This window comes from Ruditapes philippinarum, unplaced genomic scaffold (genome assembly GCF_026571515.1).
Source record: "Ruditapes philippinarum isolate M1 unplaced genomic scaffold, ASM2657151v2 ctg4841_1_1_1_1, whole genome shotgun sequence".
In the NCBI taxonomy this organism is placed as follows: domain Eukaryota; kingdom Metazoa; phylum Mollusca; class Bivalvia; order Venerida; family Veneridae; genus Ruditapes; species Ruditapes philippinarum.
In genome coordinates, this window is record NW_026861152.1 from 1 (window position 1) to 21,638 (window position 21,638).

General features: G+C 34.8%; 1 protein-coding gene across 1 annotated transcript; it reads right to left on the reverse strand.

The window, feature by feature from the left end:
* Positions 1–195: 195 nt before the first annotated feature.
* Positions 196–20,389, reverse strand: LOC132714707 (uncharacterized). The gene is made up of 5 exons (XM_060697620.1): positions 20,068–20,389; positions 18,769–18,869; positions 14,357–14,476; positions 4,466–4,589; positions 196–1,436 (listed from the first exon to the last, which is right to left on the reverse strand). The coding sequence occupies exons 1-5, from the start codon at positions 20,273–20,275 to the stop codon at positions 1,297–1,299; spliced, it is 693 nt and encodes a 230-aa protein (XP_060553603.1). The 5' UTR covers positions 20,276–20,389; the 3' UTR covers positions 196–1,296.
* Positions 20,390–21,638: the final 1,249 nt, after the last annotated feature.

A 21,638-nucleotide genomic window follows, 5' to 3' on the forward strand; every position in this document is an offset into this window, starting at 1 on the left:
CCATATTAACTTTAATGGTGGCTTTGAAATGGCCATATGACCTAAGAGTGGCTGGACAGTGGCCATATGACCTATTACCCTCTCATGTGACATTTGTAAATATTGTCTTTTAATGTTATTACATGAAAGAAAAATAAACAAATTAACAAGAAATGCTGAAAAACACGTATGCCCAACTTTCTAGCCCTTGACTTGTACTGTTGGTAATTTTGTTATAGATACATGCCAAAAATCAGAACATGGAAGTTTTTGACCAACTTTGACATTTATGAGACTTGCCATTCCATAGTTATTAATCGGAAAAGACTTTTATATTTGAGGTAACTAAATTTGACCTTTGACCAAGTGACCCTTAAATCAATACAGGTCATCTTCTAGTTATGACCCATCAATATGTGAAATATGAAAACTTCATGAACGATAGTTTTAACATAATGAGCGTAAACCATTACAAGATTTAAGGCCCATGTGACCCTAAATTCAAAAAAAAATGTCATATTTTTGTTATGGTCAATGAATATGTGAAATATAAAGATTTAGTCACTAATTGGTGTCAAGAGAAAAACATTCAAGGTTATTGTGACCTTGACCTTTGAACTAGTGGCCTCAACTAGTGGCCTCAAAATCAACTACTAGTGATGATCAATTAAAATGTGAAACATGAAGACTTGATAACAAGTAGTTTTGAAGATAATGAGTGAAAACTATTCTGACATTTAAGGATTGTGTTACACATTTTTTTGTAATTTTATTTCATAAACATGATGCTCAAATTCAAGATTTATCAATTTTGTAAGTTCCAAAAAGCATTATTTATAAAGATATTACCGAATTTAACATTTCATGTCCTTGACCTTTAACCTACTGACCCAAAAATTAAAAACAGGTCATCTACTAGTTATGACTAATCAAAATGTGAGATATAATGACTTTGAGATAATTTTTTTCAAGATAATGACCAAAAACCATTCTTACATTTTAGACCCCTGTGACCTTGACCTTGTGACCCCAAAATCAATAGGCATCATTTACTATTTATGTCCAATCAGTATGTGAAATAAATGAAGACTTTGTGATAAATAGTTTTCAAGATCATCAGCCAAACCATGTGTTCTACCGACAGACAGACCACCTGACCGACAGGCCAACTTACCGACCGACATTAGCAACATCCCATTTTCTTCTAACCGGGGTATTATATAATTAATATGTTGTGGACCAATATCAATCTTCTAATACATAGGTTAACTTATTTCTTCACACATTTACAATGACTATTTGCTCTACATACAGCATTTAATACATACCTATAGTTGGTGTCACCTTTGTGTCACATGAATGACAATGGATGGGATTGCAATATGAATTCCTCATACATGAAACACAGACTTTTATGTGATTTATTACAATCATGGTGTGTAACACACTTTCCTCCACTGGAAGAAGAACAAGTAAAGAATATTTGTAAAAACACATGCAAAACTAAAAAAGACATGGCCATCCAGCAGGAATCAGTTGCTTTGACTACAAACTCTATAAACAATAATATTTAGTACAAATTTAGATATTACCAAACTTGGAAGAAAGTAGGACAAGAGCTGCAACAGGAGGAGCACCTTACCTTTCTAAGTGACCTTGACCTTTTTTACCCAAAGCTGACAATTGAGGTAGGGATGTGATTCTTTGAAGCGACACATTGTCTTGATGTGGTAAACCTTTATATGCCAAGTTATTCTAAAAATCCTTCAATGCATGACAAAGTTACAGCCCGGACACGATTGTGTGTACCTATTGACTCTAATGGTGATAATGTGAAAACTTCAAAATGTAAGTGTGACCTTGACCTTAGGGGTAAAGACGTAATTTTTGGACGCAACATGGTAGACATTTAAGTCAAGTTATTTTAAAATCCTTTGATGCATGACAAAGTTACAGTCCGGACATGAATGTGTACCTATTAACTCTAATTGAGATAATGTGAAACTTCAAAATGTTAGTGATCTTGACCTTTGAGTTAGGGACCTGGTTTTTGGATGCAACACATGGTATTGATGTGGTAGACATTTGTGCCAAGCTATTTCAAAATCCCTCAATGTATGACAAAGTTACAGTCTGGACACAAATGAAGTTGGGATGCACAGACCAACAGATAGATGGACAGTGCCATTTTAATATGCTGCCTTTTAGGGGGCATAAAAACAGGATCCAAGTAAATGAATGTTAAAGTTTGAATCCACTAATTAAAGTAGAAAATTCCAAGTTGCCAAACACAGGTACTGATACAAGGAAATACAAACTAGAAAAATATGATAAACAAGCAAATTCGTTGAATTTATATCCCCCGCCGAGTACTGGTTATTATTAACACAACAACTGAAGACATAAGGCTTTATTTATATATTAATCATGGCATAAACTGTAATATTCTTTGAACTTGAAGCCTTGTACCTTCAAACAAGAAGAATTTTTAAGTTTTCACTATATACATATAAGGAAAATCTATGACCCCCTGGAGTGGGGCCAATTTTGACCCCAGGGCTAAAATTTGAACAATTTTGGTAGAGGACCTATAGGTTATATCATATACCAAATATCACAGCTCTAGGCCTTGTACTTTCAGACAAGATTTTTTAATTTTGCATTTTTGAAACTCCTTTTCTGGCCCTGTGACGTACTTATGCAACAGACCGGAACCATTTAATCCACTTTGGCAGGGGACCACCCTAGGATCATTCCTGTAAAGTTTGGTTGCTGTGCAGTCATTTGTTTCTGAGGAGATGTTGTTTAAAGAAATTGCTGACGACGCACGACGACGGACGGTGGGGGATCACAATAGCTCACTTAGATGTAAAAACATCTTAATCTCCAGACTTCATTGCCATTTTCAAGGCATCAAGAAAGGATCTCACAATTTTCAAATATTTTTAAATGTTATTGTAACAAATCATTTTAATTCTTCTTTAATAAAAACTAGAAATGTGTCCATAGGACACGGGTGCCCCCACCGCGCCACTGTTCTGTCAATCTTATGACTCTAGGTCAAATATTTTTTGAAAACTAAAAATCTTTTTACTAAGTAAAGGGCAAGAACTTTACAAATACTGAATAAATCCCCAAGCAAACCCCAAGTTGAAAATTGCAAATTTATACTACTGTAATTCAAGGGCAATAACTCTAACAAAACTGAAAAAAATCCACATGCAAAGTCCCAGGTTCATAGCATCACAGTGAGGTGAATCATTATTCCTGTAATTTAGTGATGTTGATCATTATTCCTGTTAAGTTGGTCGATTCTAACTCAAGCACTCAAGGATCAAATAACAACATAATGAAACAGTTTTTACTAAGTCAAGGGAAATAACTCTACAAATACTGGATAAATCCACAAGCGAAACCCCAGGAACAAACTAAATATGCTGAGCAACTTTCCAATAAGGTTTAATGACCATATGTCAAATCCTTTTTGAGTTACATGCGACACATGTTGAAAATTGCAAACACTTTCTAAGTCAAGGGCAATAACTCTAAAAATACTAAATAAATCCAAAGGAAAATACCCAGGTGCACAACTACACATGCTGATCAACATTCCTGTAAAGTATCATGACTCTAGGTCAAATACTTTTTGAGTTACATGCGACACAAGTTGAAAATTACAAAATTTTACTAAGTCAAGGGCAATAACTCTTAAAATACTAAAAATATCCAGACGAAAATACCCAGGTGCACAACTTCACATGCTGATCAACATTCCCATTAAGTTTCGTTGAATTCCAGCCATTAGTTGCAGAGAACTACTCCGGAAACGAAATTCGGACAAAATTTTACTGAGTCAAGGGCAATAACTCTAAAAATACTAAAAATATCCAGACGAAAATACCCAGGTGCACAACTTCACACGCTGATCAACATTCCCATAAAGTTTCGTTGAATTCCAGCCATTAGTTGCAGAGTACTACTCCGGAAACGAAATTCGGACGGACGGATGGACGGACATACCAAAATTTGATGTTTATGAGGCAAATGAGCTCATAAACACCACCTGGACCAACGTCCATAAGCAAAATAAGCTCATAAAAGCAAAAAAATAGCTCTTAATTTGAATTTTATGAGTTTATGTTCTTTATTTAACTACGGAATGAAACTCATAATAATCAAATGTTGGCTCGGACGGACGGATGGAAGGACGGACGGACAACGCCAAAACTATATCCCCCTCCCGATTCCATCGGCGGGGGATAATAAAAATTTCTTTCATTCAGGTTATTTTCTAGTACCATGATTATGAATGAAGGGGAAAATATTTGAATGTATTTAACATATAGGGAAATAAAAAACTGCTCTAGTTTAATGATTTGAAATAATTTGTGGCCAAAATAAATAATGGGATATACTGAAATAAGTTTTACTTGGGATCTCATGTCTTTAGTTCAAGCAATCAATTAACATGATAATTAAATACAACCTGCATCATAAGCCAAGCATATATCACACTTTTCTGTTTGTTTACTGCCTTTCCCCTGTTGTATCACATCCTTTAGCTGTTTCCTACTAATCCATCTTTGAGTGTTACTATTTCTAAGATGATTCTGAAGATTTAAAGGCAGGCTTGATTTTGTTTGTAGTAGATAACAATTATATGCAAAGCGATCAACAATAAAATAAACAAGAGCCACTGCAGACAAAGCAAACAAATAAACAAATCTTTAAAAAGAAAATTAAAAATAAATAAGTTTTTCTTATTTTTTTTGTCTAGTCACACTTTTGTCCAAGTATGAATCCTTTCCAAAAATAATTGACAAAGCTAAGAAAATATAATCAAAATTAAATCATTTGATTATCAAAGGTCAAGGTCATTTCTAAATTATTCCACATGTCCGTTTGGTCACAAGTGTTGTTTTGTCAACTTATAAATCAAATCTGTACATAAATAACACTAGAACGCCGCGAGTCAGATGTGTAGCCTTGTGAACAGTATAGCTGTCACTTAGGCATTTTCTTCTTTAATGTAGGATTTTTTATAAACACCGCTCTTACAATATACATGTATCTTGAACTTTAGTGGCATTTGAACTGATTGTAACAATGTTACACAAACTGTTATACTGTCAAAACTAAAAACACCAAGGAAAACTTTTACGCTGACAGATCAAATGGAGGATTCTTAAGCACTGAACCTCAGGTCAATGAAAAAAGCTTACATACCAAATTTGGAGTCACTAAGTTATGCTCTGGACAAGCCTATTATGAAAGAATATCAACAAAGGGCAATAACTCATACATCATGAAGTGCATAGAACAAGTTCTTCTGCACTGCACTTCTCCTTAATGAGATCTATCATCCTATGAAGTTTCAAGTCAATAGCTTTTATTGTGTAGGAGAATTGTCCCAGTCAAAAATAAAGTATAATAATTAACAAAGGGCAATAACTCTTAAAAGTACAGAGTACAGGTTCGTGTGCACTGCACTTCTTCTCAATAAGATCTATCATCCTATGAAGTTTCATGTCCATAGCCTTTTATAGTTTGGGAGAAATGGCCTGGACAAAAATAAAGTATGAAAATTTACAAAGAGCAATAACTCAATAATAAGAAGTGCAGAGTCTAGTGTACTGCACTTCTTCTTAATGAGATCTATCATTCCATGAAGTCCATATCTTTTACAGTTTAGGGTAAATGGCCCAGACAAAAATAAAGTATGAAAACTAACGAAGGGCAATAACTAAAAAAAATAAAAATTGCAGAGTACCGGTTCTTGTTCTTAATGAGATCTATCATCCTTTGAAAATTCAAGCCCATAGCTTTTATAGTTTAGGAGAAATGGTATGGACAGAAATAAAGTGAGACAAGAAACATGGCAATGCCATGAAACCAGGTTTTCAATTATCACCATTGTAGATAAATATGTTGTATTTGAAATACAAATACAAGCAACAAACAATGTAACTATGTGCAATGTAAAACATGAATAATGTAGGAGGAATTGCCACTGAAGAAGTGTTCACTATAATATTATGTATAAGGAAAAAAACAAAGGGCCATAATTAGGTCAAAAACTATCCAATCACAAAACTCCGACAATATGTGCCAGGGTGCTTGATGACAAAGCTTCTGTGAAAGTTTGAACAAAATCCGTTGAGAAATGTAGGACGAGTTCAGCACAGAAGAATTTGTTCACTATAATTATATTGATAATTCTGTATAATGAAAAACAAGTTACAAAGTAGACATGAAATAATATATCATATCTTTTTTAAATTACCTCCAAAGATGATATGACCTTTGACTGCCAAATCAAGTTAAAATCATGTAAACAGGATTTTCAATGTTAATGTCACTGTGACCTTGACCTTGGAGCCAGCCATGCAGAACATGCGTTCTGCACGTCATCTTGATGTGGTAAACATTTGTCTGAAGTTTCATCAAAATTCTTCAAAGGGTTGAAGAGTTACAGAGCGGACAGGATTTTCAATGTTAATGTCACTGTGACCTTGACCTTGGAGCCAGCCATGCGGAACATGCGTTCTGCACGTCATCTTGATGTGGTAAACATTTGTCTGAAGTTTCATCAAAATTCTTCAAAGGGTTGAAGAGTTACAGAGCGGACAGGATTTTCAATGTTAATGTCACTGTGACCTTGACCTTGGAGCCAGCCATGCGGAACATGCGTTCTGCACGTCATCTTGATGTGGTAAACATTTGTCTGAAGTTTCATCAAAATTCTTCAAAGGGTTGAAGAGTTACAGAGCGGACACAATTTCGTTTGACGCCCGCCCATCCGCCCATCCGCCCAGCCGCCCATCCGCCCATCCGCCCGCCATACCCCAATCTAATAACCAGGATTTTCAAAATTGAAAACCTGGTTAAAAATTAACAAAGGGCAATAACTCAGAAATTAAGAAGTGCAGTGTAACAATTCTTGTGCACTGCACTGAATGGGTCATTGAAAGAAGCATGCATACCAAGTTTGGAGTCAATCTGACTTATAGTGACTGAATTATGCTCCAGACAAGCCTAAGGGGATGTCGTTGCTAACAACGACGTCGCCAACAAAAGTAACCCCTATATGTCCCCTTTTTCAAGGTGACACAAAAAGTATGAGAACTTTGGTACGACAACCAAAATTCAATACTTTGACCTTGACGGACAAAGTCATTTAAAGGGCAAGGTCAGTTCAACCTTTAAGAATGTTTAGTCAACTAGAAATGCTGCCCCCACAGCGCCAATGTTCTGTCAATCTTATGACTCTAGGTCAAATATTTTTTGAAAACTAAAAATCTTTTACTAAGTAAAGGGCAAGAACTTTACAAATACTGAATAAATCCACAAGCAAACTCCAAGTTGAAAATTGCAAATTTATACTACTGTAAGTCAAGGGCAATAACTCTAACAAAACTGAAAACAAGATTGCATTTGAGAAAATGCTATGCCACCGCATTAATACAACACTAAATAGAAGAGTAGGAACAAATACTGTTGAAGAAAGGGTCTTTTATTAACCTCGTATATTATTGTCTGGATGAGCCGGTACCAATGCAAAACCAACGTATTACTATAAACTGCTAGCATTCCCTTGCAGAAAGATAAGCAGACGACAGCCTAAATCATTGCTGTACATCAAAGGACAAGAAAGTAGGTCACTGTCCCCTTGGGCAAGGCAAAAGTTTGACCCAAGGGTTTAATTCAAAACAATCTTGATACAGGTCCACCAAACAACATCTCATGCCATAAATTTAACCTCTAGCCTTTGTCAATTCAGAGAAGAAGATTTTTCAAGTTTTTACTTTATACATATAAGGAAAACTATCGCCTCTAGGGCAGGGCAATTTTTTCACTAGGGGCATAATTAAAACAACTTTAGTAGAGGACCCATAGATGATATTATATACCAAATATCAAAGCTCTAAGCCTTGTACCTTCAGACAAGAAGATTTTTTAATTTTTATTACATGTACATAGTGAAAATAAATGACCCCTGGGGGTGGGGCCAATTTTGACACCAGGACTATAATTTGTACTATCTTGCTAGAGGTTCACTACACAATGTTTCATGCAAAATATCTTAACTCTAGTCTTTGTAAATTTAGAGAAGATGATTTTTTAAGTTTTTACTATACATATATTAGGAAAACCTATGGCCCCCGGGGCGGGGCTAATTTTCACACTGTAGGCAAAATTTGAACAACTTTGGTAGAGTACCTATAGATGATATCATTTAACAAATATTAAAGCTCTAAGCCTTGTACCTTCAGACAATAAGATTTTATTTTTTACTATATGAATATATTGGAAATCAATGACCCCCGTGGCAGGGGCAATTTTGACCCCAGGGCTATAATTTGAACAATCTTGGTAAGGGTCTACAAGACAATGCCTTATGCAAAATATCTAAGCTCTGGGCCTTTTGGGTCTTTACAAGAAGGTATTTTAAGCTTTTACTATATGTACATATAGTGAAAATCGATGACCCCCGGGGCGGGGCCGATTTTGACCCCAGGGCTATAATTTGAACAATCTTGGTAGAGGTCTACCAGACAATGCCTTATGCAAAATATCTTAGCTCTAGGCCTTCTGGGTCTTTACAAGAAGAATTAAATAAATTTATTCTTATAATTCCTTTTGGTTGCCATGGCAACCAGATTTCTGCATGGAATGAAATTCTTTGAACAACTTTGGAAGCCCTTCACCCAAGATCAATCCTGCCAAGTTTGGTTGAAATTGGACAAGTGGTTTTTCACAAGAAGATTTTTGAAGTTCACTATATAATCTATATAACACACACACACACACACACACACACACAGATACTGCGGTGGCATAAAAATCCACTTGCAAAGTTCCAGGTTCATAGCTTCACAGTGATGTGAATCATATTATTCTTGTAATTTAGTGATGTTGATCATTATTCCTGTAAGGTTGGTCGATTCTAACTCAAGCACTCAAGCACTCAAGGGACAAATAACAACATAATGAAACAGTTTTTACTAAGTCAAAGGAAATAACTCTACAAATACTGTATAAATCCACAAGCGAAACCCCAGGTGCAAAACTAAATATGCTGAGCAACCTTCCCATAAGGTTTAATGACTCTATGTCAAATCCTTTTTGAGTTACATGCGACACAAGTTGAAAATTGCAAAATTTTACTAAGTCAAGGGCAATAACTCTAAAAATACTAAAAATATCCAAAGGAAAATACCCAGGTGCACAACTTCACATGCTGATCAACATTCCTATAAAGTTTCATAACTCTAGGTCAAATACTTTATGAGTTACTGCGAAACAAAAGAGAACGGACGGACGGAAGGACGAACGAACCGATAAGGGCAGAAAAATGCTGTTTTGTCTATTTATGAAAATAATCCATTGATTTAAAAAGGGATAATCAGTGAAAATAAAATAATTTGTCCTTCAAGGACAAGGTCATACATGAGTCAAGGTCAATTTGAGTTTAATATACATCAAAGGCCTGACCTAAAAGATGTGTCTTAATATGAAGTTAATCCATTTATAAATAACAAAGTTATAGCTAGTTACATAAAGAAACATAAAAAATTCATTAATTTGAACTTGACAGTCAGTTGAAGGTCAAGGTCACACCTTAATCATTCAATATGTTTGTTTGGTAGCAAGTCTTCCTTTGTCCAAGTTTAAAACAAATACATACCGTATAATAAAGATTATTTTAGAATTAAAATAATCCCATTTATTTTAGAGAAATAATCGTCTGCTACCTTGTGTAAAGCTATCATTACGTGGCAATCGGCAAACCTCGGTCATTATCTATAGATTGTTTACATTACACTGGTTACCGTGTTTATCTGATCATTTCTATATAGAGCCGGGTTTAAAGAGTTAGCTGTTAATAATATAAAAGCCCGAGTTTCTCGTGCAACTTTCTCAGTTTTTGTTTGACGACGAAGCATTAACACACTCAATTACCCGCCCGCCACACCCTGTTTAGGCTAATATATTAAGAAGTTAATAGGCAGGTTCATTCAGATCGAAACTGTTAATTAAATATTTTGACTGTTAAGCCTTATGTGTATTGATTCGATATTTAGCTTGTACAAGATTACTGCTGCTGTTTATCTATTTGCAGGATTGAGTTTGAGTTTTGTCAATAACCTGTGTTTGTCCACAAATGTCGAGAGTTGGCTACGCACCTGAACGCAGAGATTGGATGCTAACCTGATGGAACACTTGGGAGCAAAAACAAACATTGTGTGTTAAAGTGAAAACCAGCTAATGTGAAGAGACTGTGTACTTTATAAATTACAGAAAACATCTTTGTGACTGGTTAATAATAAGTATATAGAATTATGTTCGGTGCTAGCTTAGACTTAAATAAAAAAATGTGGACACTTGAAATTCGAATTAAAAACTGTAGTTTAATAAACTTTCATAGACTCACAGAAATTTATATGTTATACTCTGTTTTTTCATATTTAATTTTGATATCGTCGCTCACAGTGGCGTAAAATTCTTCCGATCGAGAGGAGATCAGACATTGTATTCTGTTTTGTTGGCATTTTAACTTAAAACCCTGTGTATGGTTCTACTGCTCGTGACAGAATACCCGTCAGGGTAGGCCGACCTACAATCAGGAAATTAATTTTGGAAGTATCATACAGTTTGTCCATGTGTTTGGACTGCAGTTTGCGTTATTTGGTTTTGCCCGTAGTACTTGGCAATTCCTGTTTTTTGCGTTGCAGTGTATGGCAATGCCGTACAATGGCGTCAGTTGTGGGTTCTATTTATACGCTTGGGTTCCCAGCGATGAATGGAATCTTCAATTTGATGTCATTTGCGGTAATCTTTTGGACTGTTGAACACTGTGTTTTGCGTTTGCGTTGCGTTGCGTTTGTATGATACTGTTTGCGTGTTTTTGTATGTATTTGGACTTTAGCAAAAAGTAAATGTGTAATATAAAGCACATCTGATCTCCTCTCGGTAGAATTATTTAGACAGGGGATACCCTGTCAAATTTGAGCGGCCAAAACAATCCAACCTTGAATTGTATTTAGTGCGATATTGCTTTATTGTTTGCAATAACATTGTTGAAGCGTTCATGTATGAGTCATATACATATAACAAAATTAAATATGAAAATGTTACTCATAGTCGTTTTATTTTATTTCAATTATTAAAATAAGTGGTATTTTCTGCGGGCTCAAAATTCTGCGGTTTTTCCAAATTTTGACATGTTTTTATTTCTGCGGACTTTATTTCTGCGGCACATTCTTTGGACAAAACGTGTTTAAAATTCTGTGGCTCATCTTATCAAAGTCTTAGTCACATTACATATTTTATTTGCATGTACACATTCGCATTAAAATTTTGTTTATCGTCGTCACCGCAAAACTATATAGTAATTACAAACAATTATATTGTTTGCTTGCAAACAAATACAATGCGCAACAATAGACAGTATGCATCTTAATTCTTTTGATCAGCATGAAAGGACGTGTGAAAAATATACCCTGGTAGTATCTTTAATTTAATAAAATTGATAAGAGTTTAACAGTTAATGTATACGACGATTATTTAGCAGTATAAGGGTTAAAATGGTGTTCTTGATTTAGTGGTAAACAAACCTTTTAGCGTACAGGCAAACACTTAGATGTTTTAGTACATTTATTCATAAATTGGCATAACTAACAATAGGTACATCCTTACAAGCATATATTACATACTTAGCTGGAAGCAATTTTATATAACTCGATGACCCGCTAACCGTTATAATCCGTTAGTCGTTATTACTTTAGAGGAAACAGGTCAAAATGTAGGACACATATCGTTAAAAAAACAAAACATGGAGAAATATTCTGTGGTTTTTATTTCTGCGGTGGTGAAACTGACCGCAGAAAACGCAGAAATAAAGTCACCGCAGAAAAAACCACTTATACGGTACATAATTAACAAAATTATGACAATATGACCAAATTGGGTCTTCATACTTTGAGATAAGAACAGTTTGGATAAGACCCTCTAAGAGCTTGAACTGATTGACCTTGATCTTTAAATGACCTTGACCCTCAAGGTCAAAGTATAATCCATTACCAAGTTACTGACAATTATAGTAACAGGACGGCCATGATGGTCCTCGTATCGCACACTTGATTAAGAAGTGATTATGAAGGCTCATAGTATCCCCTAGAGTTAACAAAGATTTTCTATATTGGGCCTGTGTGACCTTGATTTTAACACCAGGTAACCCATATTGGAACTTGACCTTGAAATCATCATAACATCCTTCCTGATCAATTTTCAGGAAAATTGGACAGAAACAGTAGCCCCTAGTGTGTCAACGTTTTTCCAAATTTGCACTGTGTGACCTAGTTTTTGACCCCCAGTCTACCAATATTCAAAATTGAACTGGAAATCATCAAAGCAACCTTCCTGACTCATTTCCATGATATTTGGATCACAACAGTAGCCATTGTGTCTAAACAAGGTTATTCTATCATTGGATTGTGTGACCTAGATTTTGACCTTAGGTGACCCATATTCAAACTTGACCTTGAAATCATCATAACAATCTTTCTCACAAATTTCCAGGAAAATTGAACTTAAACAATATTCCAAAATGTGTAAACAAGGTTTATCCATATTTGGGCTGTGTGACCTAGTTTTTGAGCCCAAGTGACCCATATTCAAAATTTGACCTAAAATATCATCAAAAAAACTAACTAACTAACTAATTTCCAGGATATTTTAAATTTTCAATAATTTGATCTTCTAGGCTATTTATGAGAGGTCAAGGTCAGTCTGGTAAACTTTAAGATCTTTCCTAAAAGATTATTATGTTAAAGTTTGAAGACAATCCATTCAAAAATAACAAAGATATAGCCACCAAATACAAATATCAGCAAAACACAAGCAAAATTTAGACATTTGATCTTGAAGGTCAAGGCCATTTATGAACAAAGGTCAAGGTTAGTCTGGTCTTCTTGAAGGTCTTGTCTCAAGGGCTATTGTGGCCAAGTATGAAGACAATACACCGTAATGATCAAGGTTAAAGTTTGCTGACAGCATCGGCAACATCAACGCCAACATGACTAACTATACCTCTATTTTTCTTCCAAGAGGGCCATAATGGCCCTGAGGTAGCTCACCTGTATATAGAGCCCCGGATCGGGCCAGTTTAAACCCCAGGGCTTTTATTTGAACAAACTTGGAAGACACTCATTAGAAGATGTTTCACAATGTTAAGTTTTTACGACACACATATGATGAAAAACAATGATCTCTTCTCCCCCACTCCCCCGGCAGGGCCAATTTTCACCCGAGGTCTTTTATTTGAACAAACTTGGTAGACATCCATAAGATGATTTTTCATGCTAAACATCTAAGCTCTAGCTCTTTGGGTTTTTTAAAAGAAGATTTTTAAGTTTTTACTATACACATATAGTTAAAAACACTGACACCCCTGGGGCAGGGCCAATTTTGACCCCTGGGCTTTTATTTGAACAAACTTTGTAGACACTTACTAGAAGATGTTTCATGCTTAATATCTAAACTCTAGCTATTTGGGTTTTTTCAAAGAAGATTTTTAAGTTTCTATTATATGCATATAGGGAAAATCAATGACCCCCCCCCCCCAAGAAGATTTTTTAAGTTTTTGCTAATCACATATAAGGAAAATCAATGACCCAATTTTGACCCCAGGGCTTTTATTTGAACAAACTTGGTAGACACCCATTTGAACATATTTCATGCTAAATATCTTAGCTCTATCTCTTTGAGTTCTTTAAAAGAAGATTTTTTAAGTTTTTACTATATGCATATAGGGAAAATCAATGACCCCCTGGGGCGGGGCCAATTTTGACCCCAGGGCTTTTATTTGAACAAACTTGGTAGACACTCTTTAGAACATGTTTCATGCCAAATATCTAAGCTCTAGCTCTTAGGATTTTTTAAAAGAAGATATTTAAAGTTTTTTTTTCGGTTGCCATGGCAACCAGAGTTCTGCATGGAATTAAATTCTTTGAACAATTTTTAAAGGTGACCACCAAAGGATCATTCCTGTGAAGTTTGGATGAAATTGGCTTAGTGGTTTATGAGGAGATGTCATTTAAAGTAAAAGTTTACGGACGGACAATGGACGGACAACGGACGGACGCCGGACAAAAAGCGATCACAAAAGCTCACCCTGTCACTTTGTGACAGGTGAGCTAAAAAGTCAAGCTAGAAACAAATGTTTACTGTTTAATGTTGGCCCAGTTGTTTTAAAGTTTGTAAACCTAACTGTAGCACTTTTTTTCCTTTACCTGACAAGGAAATGCAATTTTCATCAAATTTTAAACAAAGTTTATACAAGAAGATATCTTTATCAATTTAGCAAACTTTTTACCTTTAATTCTGATACCAATTTATCAGAAGTCATTTTCTTCTTTTCATCAATGCATTCACTAGACAGAGTAACTAAAGGTCCTGTAACTTCTGGTACTACTTGTAAATCCTTCCACATTTTCTGAAAAAAATATGTTGCACAAGTATGCCCATATTGTATGCCCATATTGCTCACATTAGTGAATGGAAAAAGTAACATGAGCACTTGTTAGGACACCATGCTTGACTATTCTCAGTGCTTGATGGTAAAACAAGAAACTGGATAATGTAAAGTTCATAAAGGGCCATAATTCTGTCAAAATCTATGTAAAGAGTTATGGGCCTTGGACAATGTACTTTCATGTTCTCAAATGAAAGTCTTAATTTTTAACCAATGCCCTTCAGTAGTTTTTGAGAAATTGACTTACATGGTAAAAATTTACCAAAGTGAGACACCTGGGTGAGTCTAATAGCTATCCCTATTCTTGGAATAGTCAAGCTAAAAAGGTGTAAATGCCAAACTTGATGTAAATATCATACAGGTCATCATACAATAGTTGTAATCAGGAACTCAGCAAATGTGGGTTTGTATATGCTAATCCCCTAGTACAAACAAACTTTTATAGTTTTAGCTTCAGGGTGCACTACCAGTCACACCTGTTGCACTTTTTTCTAGGCTGTAACTGTAAAAGTTTGTTTGTACCCCAGGAATATCTGGGAAAACCAAAAATATACTTCATTCTGGAATAAGTCTTTTTAAAACAATAACTATTTTTTAATATATAAATGTTTTAGCTGGGGCCAAAAATCTATTTTATGGTTCCAGTTTTAGTGACACTGCTATATATCACACTGAAAAGTGAGACAAATGCATTATTTTCACAAGCCTGTAACAGGAGAGGAATTGTTGATATTTTCTCAATTCAACATGACATATCGAGCATGTATATTATACTATGCCTTATACATGAAAAAAAGACTTATCGTTTACTTTTTTTTATTGAAGCCCATGTAACAGATGCATGTAAAACTGTGCGTTAGACATTTGACGGCTGCACAAATGGTGCGCTAACAACAGAGCTTAAAGTGTGCAGTCATTCCTTTTACAATTTAAGATTATAAGAATCTTACACCGGCTGCCGGTACAGACCGGAATATCTAGCTTGAGGGTAACTTGTTTACGGCGGTAACGCGGTTCTGCCGAGTTTCCGCTAAACAGTTACCCGAGAGCTAGATTTTTTTTTTTTTTTTTTTTTGAGGCCCCAACTGGGTAACCCCGTTTATTCACCCCGTAATAGGTATGAGAGGGTCGGGGTCATCCCCCACATACCTTACATTAATTATACATGTATAACACATTGTAATATTTACAAACAAAAGATCATAATATACCTTAAATTTTATCATATTAACATTATAATTAAAGCATACAAATAGTATATTTTACATATTTTACACATGTATGTAAGTAAACAAAAGAGAACCTAACATAAATATAGAATGTCAGTGTAATTCATTCGATTAATAATCTTACAATTTGCCATCTTTTAATTTCAGTGTCAGTCAAATTGGTATTTTTGTAAATAGTCCAGGCTAATTTAAGGCTATTTTTACCCGAGAGCTAGATATTCACGTCTGTACCAACAGCCGATGTTTGATTCTTTTTCTTGCATATTACATATCAATTATTTTCGGAACAGGAATTATGAAAACTGATATTCTCATTACGCACTTTTTTCTTATAGTCGCGTATGAACTTACAAGTTCATTCATAACGGTAAACTGACGTCATCCTTAGAATGCAGTTCATTCATAAAAGGCGCGCGTCAATGACGTCATTTAAAGCACGCGACTTGTCTTACATGGGGGGGTGTAAGACTAATAATATCTGTCATATTTTGCGGTTCGGATCGGAATATCCGTCCCGAGGTGACCCGCCCATGGGCGGGTCACCGAGGGACGGATATTCCGATCCGAACCGCAAACATATGTCAGATATTTTTTCTTGCATATTCTACCATATTCCATTATATTTTAAATTCTTTATCTTTATTTTCAATGAAAATTTATATCATTACAACCATAACTACTTTCATTCAACAGCGTATGAATTACAAAATCATTCATAACGGTAAAATGACGTCATCAAATATCGTGCCATTGTACAGCACGCGACTCATCTGGAACCCCCCATGCCAGCTGAAATTTCCGGCATGGGTAAAACTAACGGAAACGTCAGTCTGATATGCAAGAAAATCCTGTCTGAGATGCAAGAAAAATAATGATATTCAAATTGAAAAATATGCCATAAAGAACAAAAAAAAAACAAAACTTTTTTCTGTTAAATTTACAATTCTACAACATCATGAAAATTAAAATGTATGCCAAAATTCGATGGCAAGTTATATCAGTCACAATGCAAGTAACATGCTCTCAGTGATAAAGATCTCATGGATAATTTTAAACAGTTAAAAACCCAGGTCATGTTGAATTTAACTGTCTAGCATAAAATAAAAGTTTTTTAATCATGACTTTTGTATTTCTCATTTCTTGGCCAAGATTTACAAATAGACTACCATAAGCATGTTCTTGTTCTTGCATATCACTACTGTTTACACTGGCTTTACAAAAACCTGTCTCACACCCCCCATACAAAGCAAGTTGCATGTTTTAAATGATGTCATTTCAGTGCCACTTTTATGAATTTATTGCATTCTTAGACGATGTCGTTTTGCTGTTATTTGCAAAATTATTTGCCACAATAAGAAACAAGTGGGAAACGTAAATATAAGTTTTTGTTATTTCTTTCCGCAATACTATTAATGTAATAAGCAAGAAAAAGAATCAAACACAGGCTGTCCTAACAGATGGGAATATTTAGCTCTCTTACAAATGTTTAGCAGAAACTCAGCAGAACCTCGTTACCACCATAAACAGTTACCCTCGAGCTAGATTTTCCGGTCTTTTCCGGCAACCAGTGAAAGATCCTTATAAAATATGATACCTATCATGTCACTTTTACTTTAAGGTTTTCAAAAGTCCTTTCTTATAAAAACAATATATATATCAAACAAGTAAGCCAGTCTTACAAGTTATTTTCTGAATACTTAACAATTTCAAAGGATTATCACTAAATATCTAACTTTTTATACAGCTTTAGAACAAATAGCTTTTAAAGCTGCATGCCTCCAGAGCCAAATATTTCAAGAAAATTGAATTTGAGAAAAATTAGAGCCGGTTGAACCGTGTGATGCTCCCCGAATAAGTTTTGGACACAGGAAGGTATACCTCTGGTAGTGTCAGAGTTATGTCACTTGTTTGTTTGTTTGTTTATTTCATTTTAAGCCTTTTTCCAACAGTATTTCAGTCATATAGGTGGGTAGTTTCCTAACCATTGTTCCTGGAGAGTTACACCAGTACTAGACTACCTTCCTCCACATTTGAGAAAAGTAAAAAGATTTAAGATTCAAGTCATAATTTACACGTTATGTGGGATAAAGTATTTATTACCATAATTATTCTGCATTTCTACCACTGAAAGTACTATTTATGCTTATTTTGACCTATTTTGGTAATTTACTATGACATAGCAATCCTTGCTTGAAGCTTCATATGAATGTTACACAGATAAACAAATTCACTCATGATTAATAATTATGTCATCAATTATCCAACAGAAATATATATCTTCTTAAACAATAATTAAACATGTGTAATCTTTTCTTCACAAAAAAATGACAGTTTTTTAACTTCTGATCAATAAAGAGGGCACTGTAAAGGGCACTGTAAAGGAGGGGCAATATACGCCTAAACTAAAATTGTTTATCAAAAATAATCTTTCAATTAGGAAAAAAAAAACATTTAAAAAACTTCACCAAAAGATTCTTATCTAAATTATTTTTTTTATACTAAATTAAGTGGAAGCATCTATACCCTTGCTGCATGATTCATAAAACATTTATACAGGTCTGCTAGGCAATACTACATACCAAATATGTAAGCTCTGAGCACTGTAGTTTTCCACAAAAAGATTTGATGTGTTTTCTAATACATCAATCTACATAAGGCATGGTGACCTCCAGGCCAGACACAATTTTGACATCAGGGTTATGGTAAAGAAGACTCTGGGCTTTTACAGTATAGGAATAAATAATAAAATCCTACATAAAAACTGACTCCAAGGGGTACACCGGGGTCCAGACTGAAGTTTTATAAAAAGCATTCATCTAACTTTATCTAAATTCTTAGATATCTTTCTTTTAGAAACTGCTTTTTTTTTTCCTTTAAAAAAAAATCAAAAAAAATCAGGTGTTTACACTAATTTTAACACATATTTGATCATATCTTGGCAGTCAGTTTGACTCACAAGCTTTCCTGGATAACTAACCAGTCTCTCTTATGGATGTCTTATTGATTTGCTAAATGAAAACCAACCATTAATCGTTTCCTTATCTTCTTTTCAATTTGTGTCATTAAATCCTCTTCTGGACATGCCTCTACAAATGGCTTTTTACCCGTAAGTAGTTCTCTCATAACTGTAAATACCAAAGCATTAACAATATATTAGATTAAAAGGAATAAATGCTTAGAATACAAAAACTTTCTATAATCTGTAGAGGACAATCAATTTTGAAAATAGAATTTGAAATTTTTTTCCCCGCTAATTTGATAAAACAAGAAGGCATTGATGGCCCTGAAATCGCTTACCTGTATATAGGCCCCCGGAAGGGCCAATTTTAACCCAAAGCTTTTTATTTGAACAAACTTGGTAGACACAAATAAGAAGATGTTTCATGCTAAATATCAAAGATCTAGACCTTTGGGTTTTTTAAAAGAAATTTTTTTAAGTTTTAATATACCCATAGGGAAAAAACAATGGCCTCTCCTCCTCTCCCCCCGGCAGGGCCAATTTTAACCCAACGGCTTCTATTTGAACAAACTTGGTAGACACCCATTAGACACTCTTTGAGTTTTTAAAAGGAAGATTTTTTAAAGTTTTTACTACATACATATAGGGAAAAACAATGACCCCCTGGGACAGGGCCAATTTTGACCCCAGGGCATTTATTTGAACAAACATGGAAGAGACTTACTAGAAGATGTTTCATGCCAAATATCTTAACTCTAACTTTTTGGGTTTTTTAAAAGAAGATTTTTTACGGTTTTTCTGGCAACCAGAGTTCTGCATGGAATTAAATTCTTTGAACAAATTTTAAAGATGACCACCAAAGGAACATTCCTGTGAAGTTTGGATGAAATCGGCTCAGTGGTTTATGAGGAGAAGTCGTTAAAATTAAAAGTTTACAAATGCCGGACGAAAAGGGATCACAAAAGCTCACTTTAAGACAGGTGAGCTAAAAACAACAGAACCACTGACCCTGGTGCCATGAAATTCACAATTTTGGAGAAGACAGCCTCTCTCAGGGGCCATGAATTTCACAATTTTTGTTCCCCTTTACCTATAGATACTTTATGCCAAAATTGATTGAAATTGGTTCAGTGGTTCTCAGGTGACCTCATAAAAAATCTAACAAGAAAAAGTTGATTTGTGCTATAATTTCATTATTATTTCAAATTACATGCATAAAGAAAAGTCCCTCTTTTACAGTAAAAATGCCAACATAAGTCACTATTACCTTATATTACCTAAGTCACCAAAAAAATCTTCTCAAATGGCAATGGTACGAGTTTGGCAGGTCAACTACTGGTTTGTAAAATGTATAAAGCACTTACCTACGCCAAAATAACGGTAATCATCAAGTCTATCAATGATCTGTTGCTTTGTTAATTTTCCATAGCCAGGGGTGGCATAATAACGTGTAGTTTTTGTATTGTCAACGCCAAATTTCATTTCACGTGCAAGGCCAAAATCAATTATTCTTGCATTCAGAAATTCATCCAGCACAATATTTAAGGATTTAACATCTCTGTGAAATATCATTCCTCTGTAAATTATAGTAAAACTAATGAAAATGAATTTTCCAACACTTTATAAACATACCCTAAAAACTTGATAATAAGCCACAGCTCATTATTATTTTTAGTAAAAAATTGTTTATTTTCAAGGCCAGAATGCAACACAGTCTCACAAGCTTATTTCTGAAGGCATTTTATAAACATAGAGTAAGTCTGTATTTGGTAGCCGACACACAAGTTTTTAAGGGTATGAGCTATGATATAAATTAACATTCCTGCATCATGCATAAATGGAATCTGGACAATTCCCTTCCTGGACAATTCCCCTCTCATTTATTCTTGCCAACCCGGACAATTCAGCCTCCCATTATTTAAATAGGGTGAACAATTCTACTCCCTTTGTAATTCAGCCAGCACAATTCCCCTTTTGTATTTTTATCAGGATGGACAATGCCCCTCCCTTTTTTACTATATAATTAAAGTTGTAATGAAAAAAGAACTGAAGTGATTAAATAAATGATACTTTTATATCATATCTTATCCCGAGTTAAACAATAACCATTACTCCATCTTCTGTATTTCAGGGTTATTGTTCCATTTTTTCCTTTTCTTTGTCCGATGCAGAACTTAGAAACTTATGTTTGGAATTCAAAGCAACTTCATACAATGGTCAAGCAATATGAAAGGAAGTGCAATTGGAGACAATTCAGTGTAACTATCTTATTGTTATATTCTCTACTCCAGGGATGGAAATCAGAATTGCTTCATAACATTTACAAGAAAATGGTTTCTTTTTTTCTAAATATTTTTCTATTGAAGTGACTGATATTAAACTAGAACTATCGCTGAATGCGATTCATACCCCCACCAATGTCCTTGACAGAAGACGACTTGGAAAGGTGGTTAAGGAAATAACTTTAGTGGCACAAATACATATAATTATATAAAAAGAAATTATCTCTGGTGAAACTAGAACTGCCACTGTCATGGCTTGAATACCCACTCATACCACTTTGTCAGAATCAACAGTGGCCATTTAGAGCTCAAGGACAACCTCCCTTCCAAATCTGAGGTTACTAAGCCAGTGCATTGCTAAGTTATGTATTTTCCATGCTTCAAATGTCAAAATCAATACACTGCGGACAGGTATTTTTAAGCATTTGAGCAATAGGGGTCATCTACTAATCATTACTAACCTCCATGCCAAATATGAAGACTGTGGGTAAAAGAAATCTCAAGTTATTGGGTGGACAAGCTGCTTTTAGTCAAGGCCTCTATGACCTTGACTTTTGACCCAGTGACCTAAAAATCAATAGGGGTCATCTACTAATCATGACTTACCTCCATGCCAAATATGAAGACTGTGGGTCAAAGAAATCTCAAGTTAA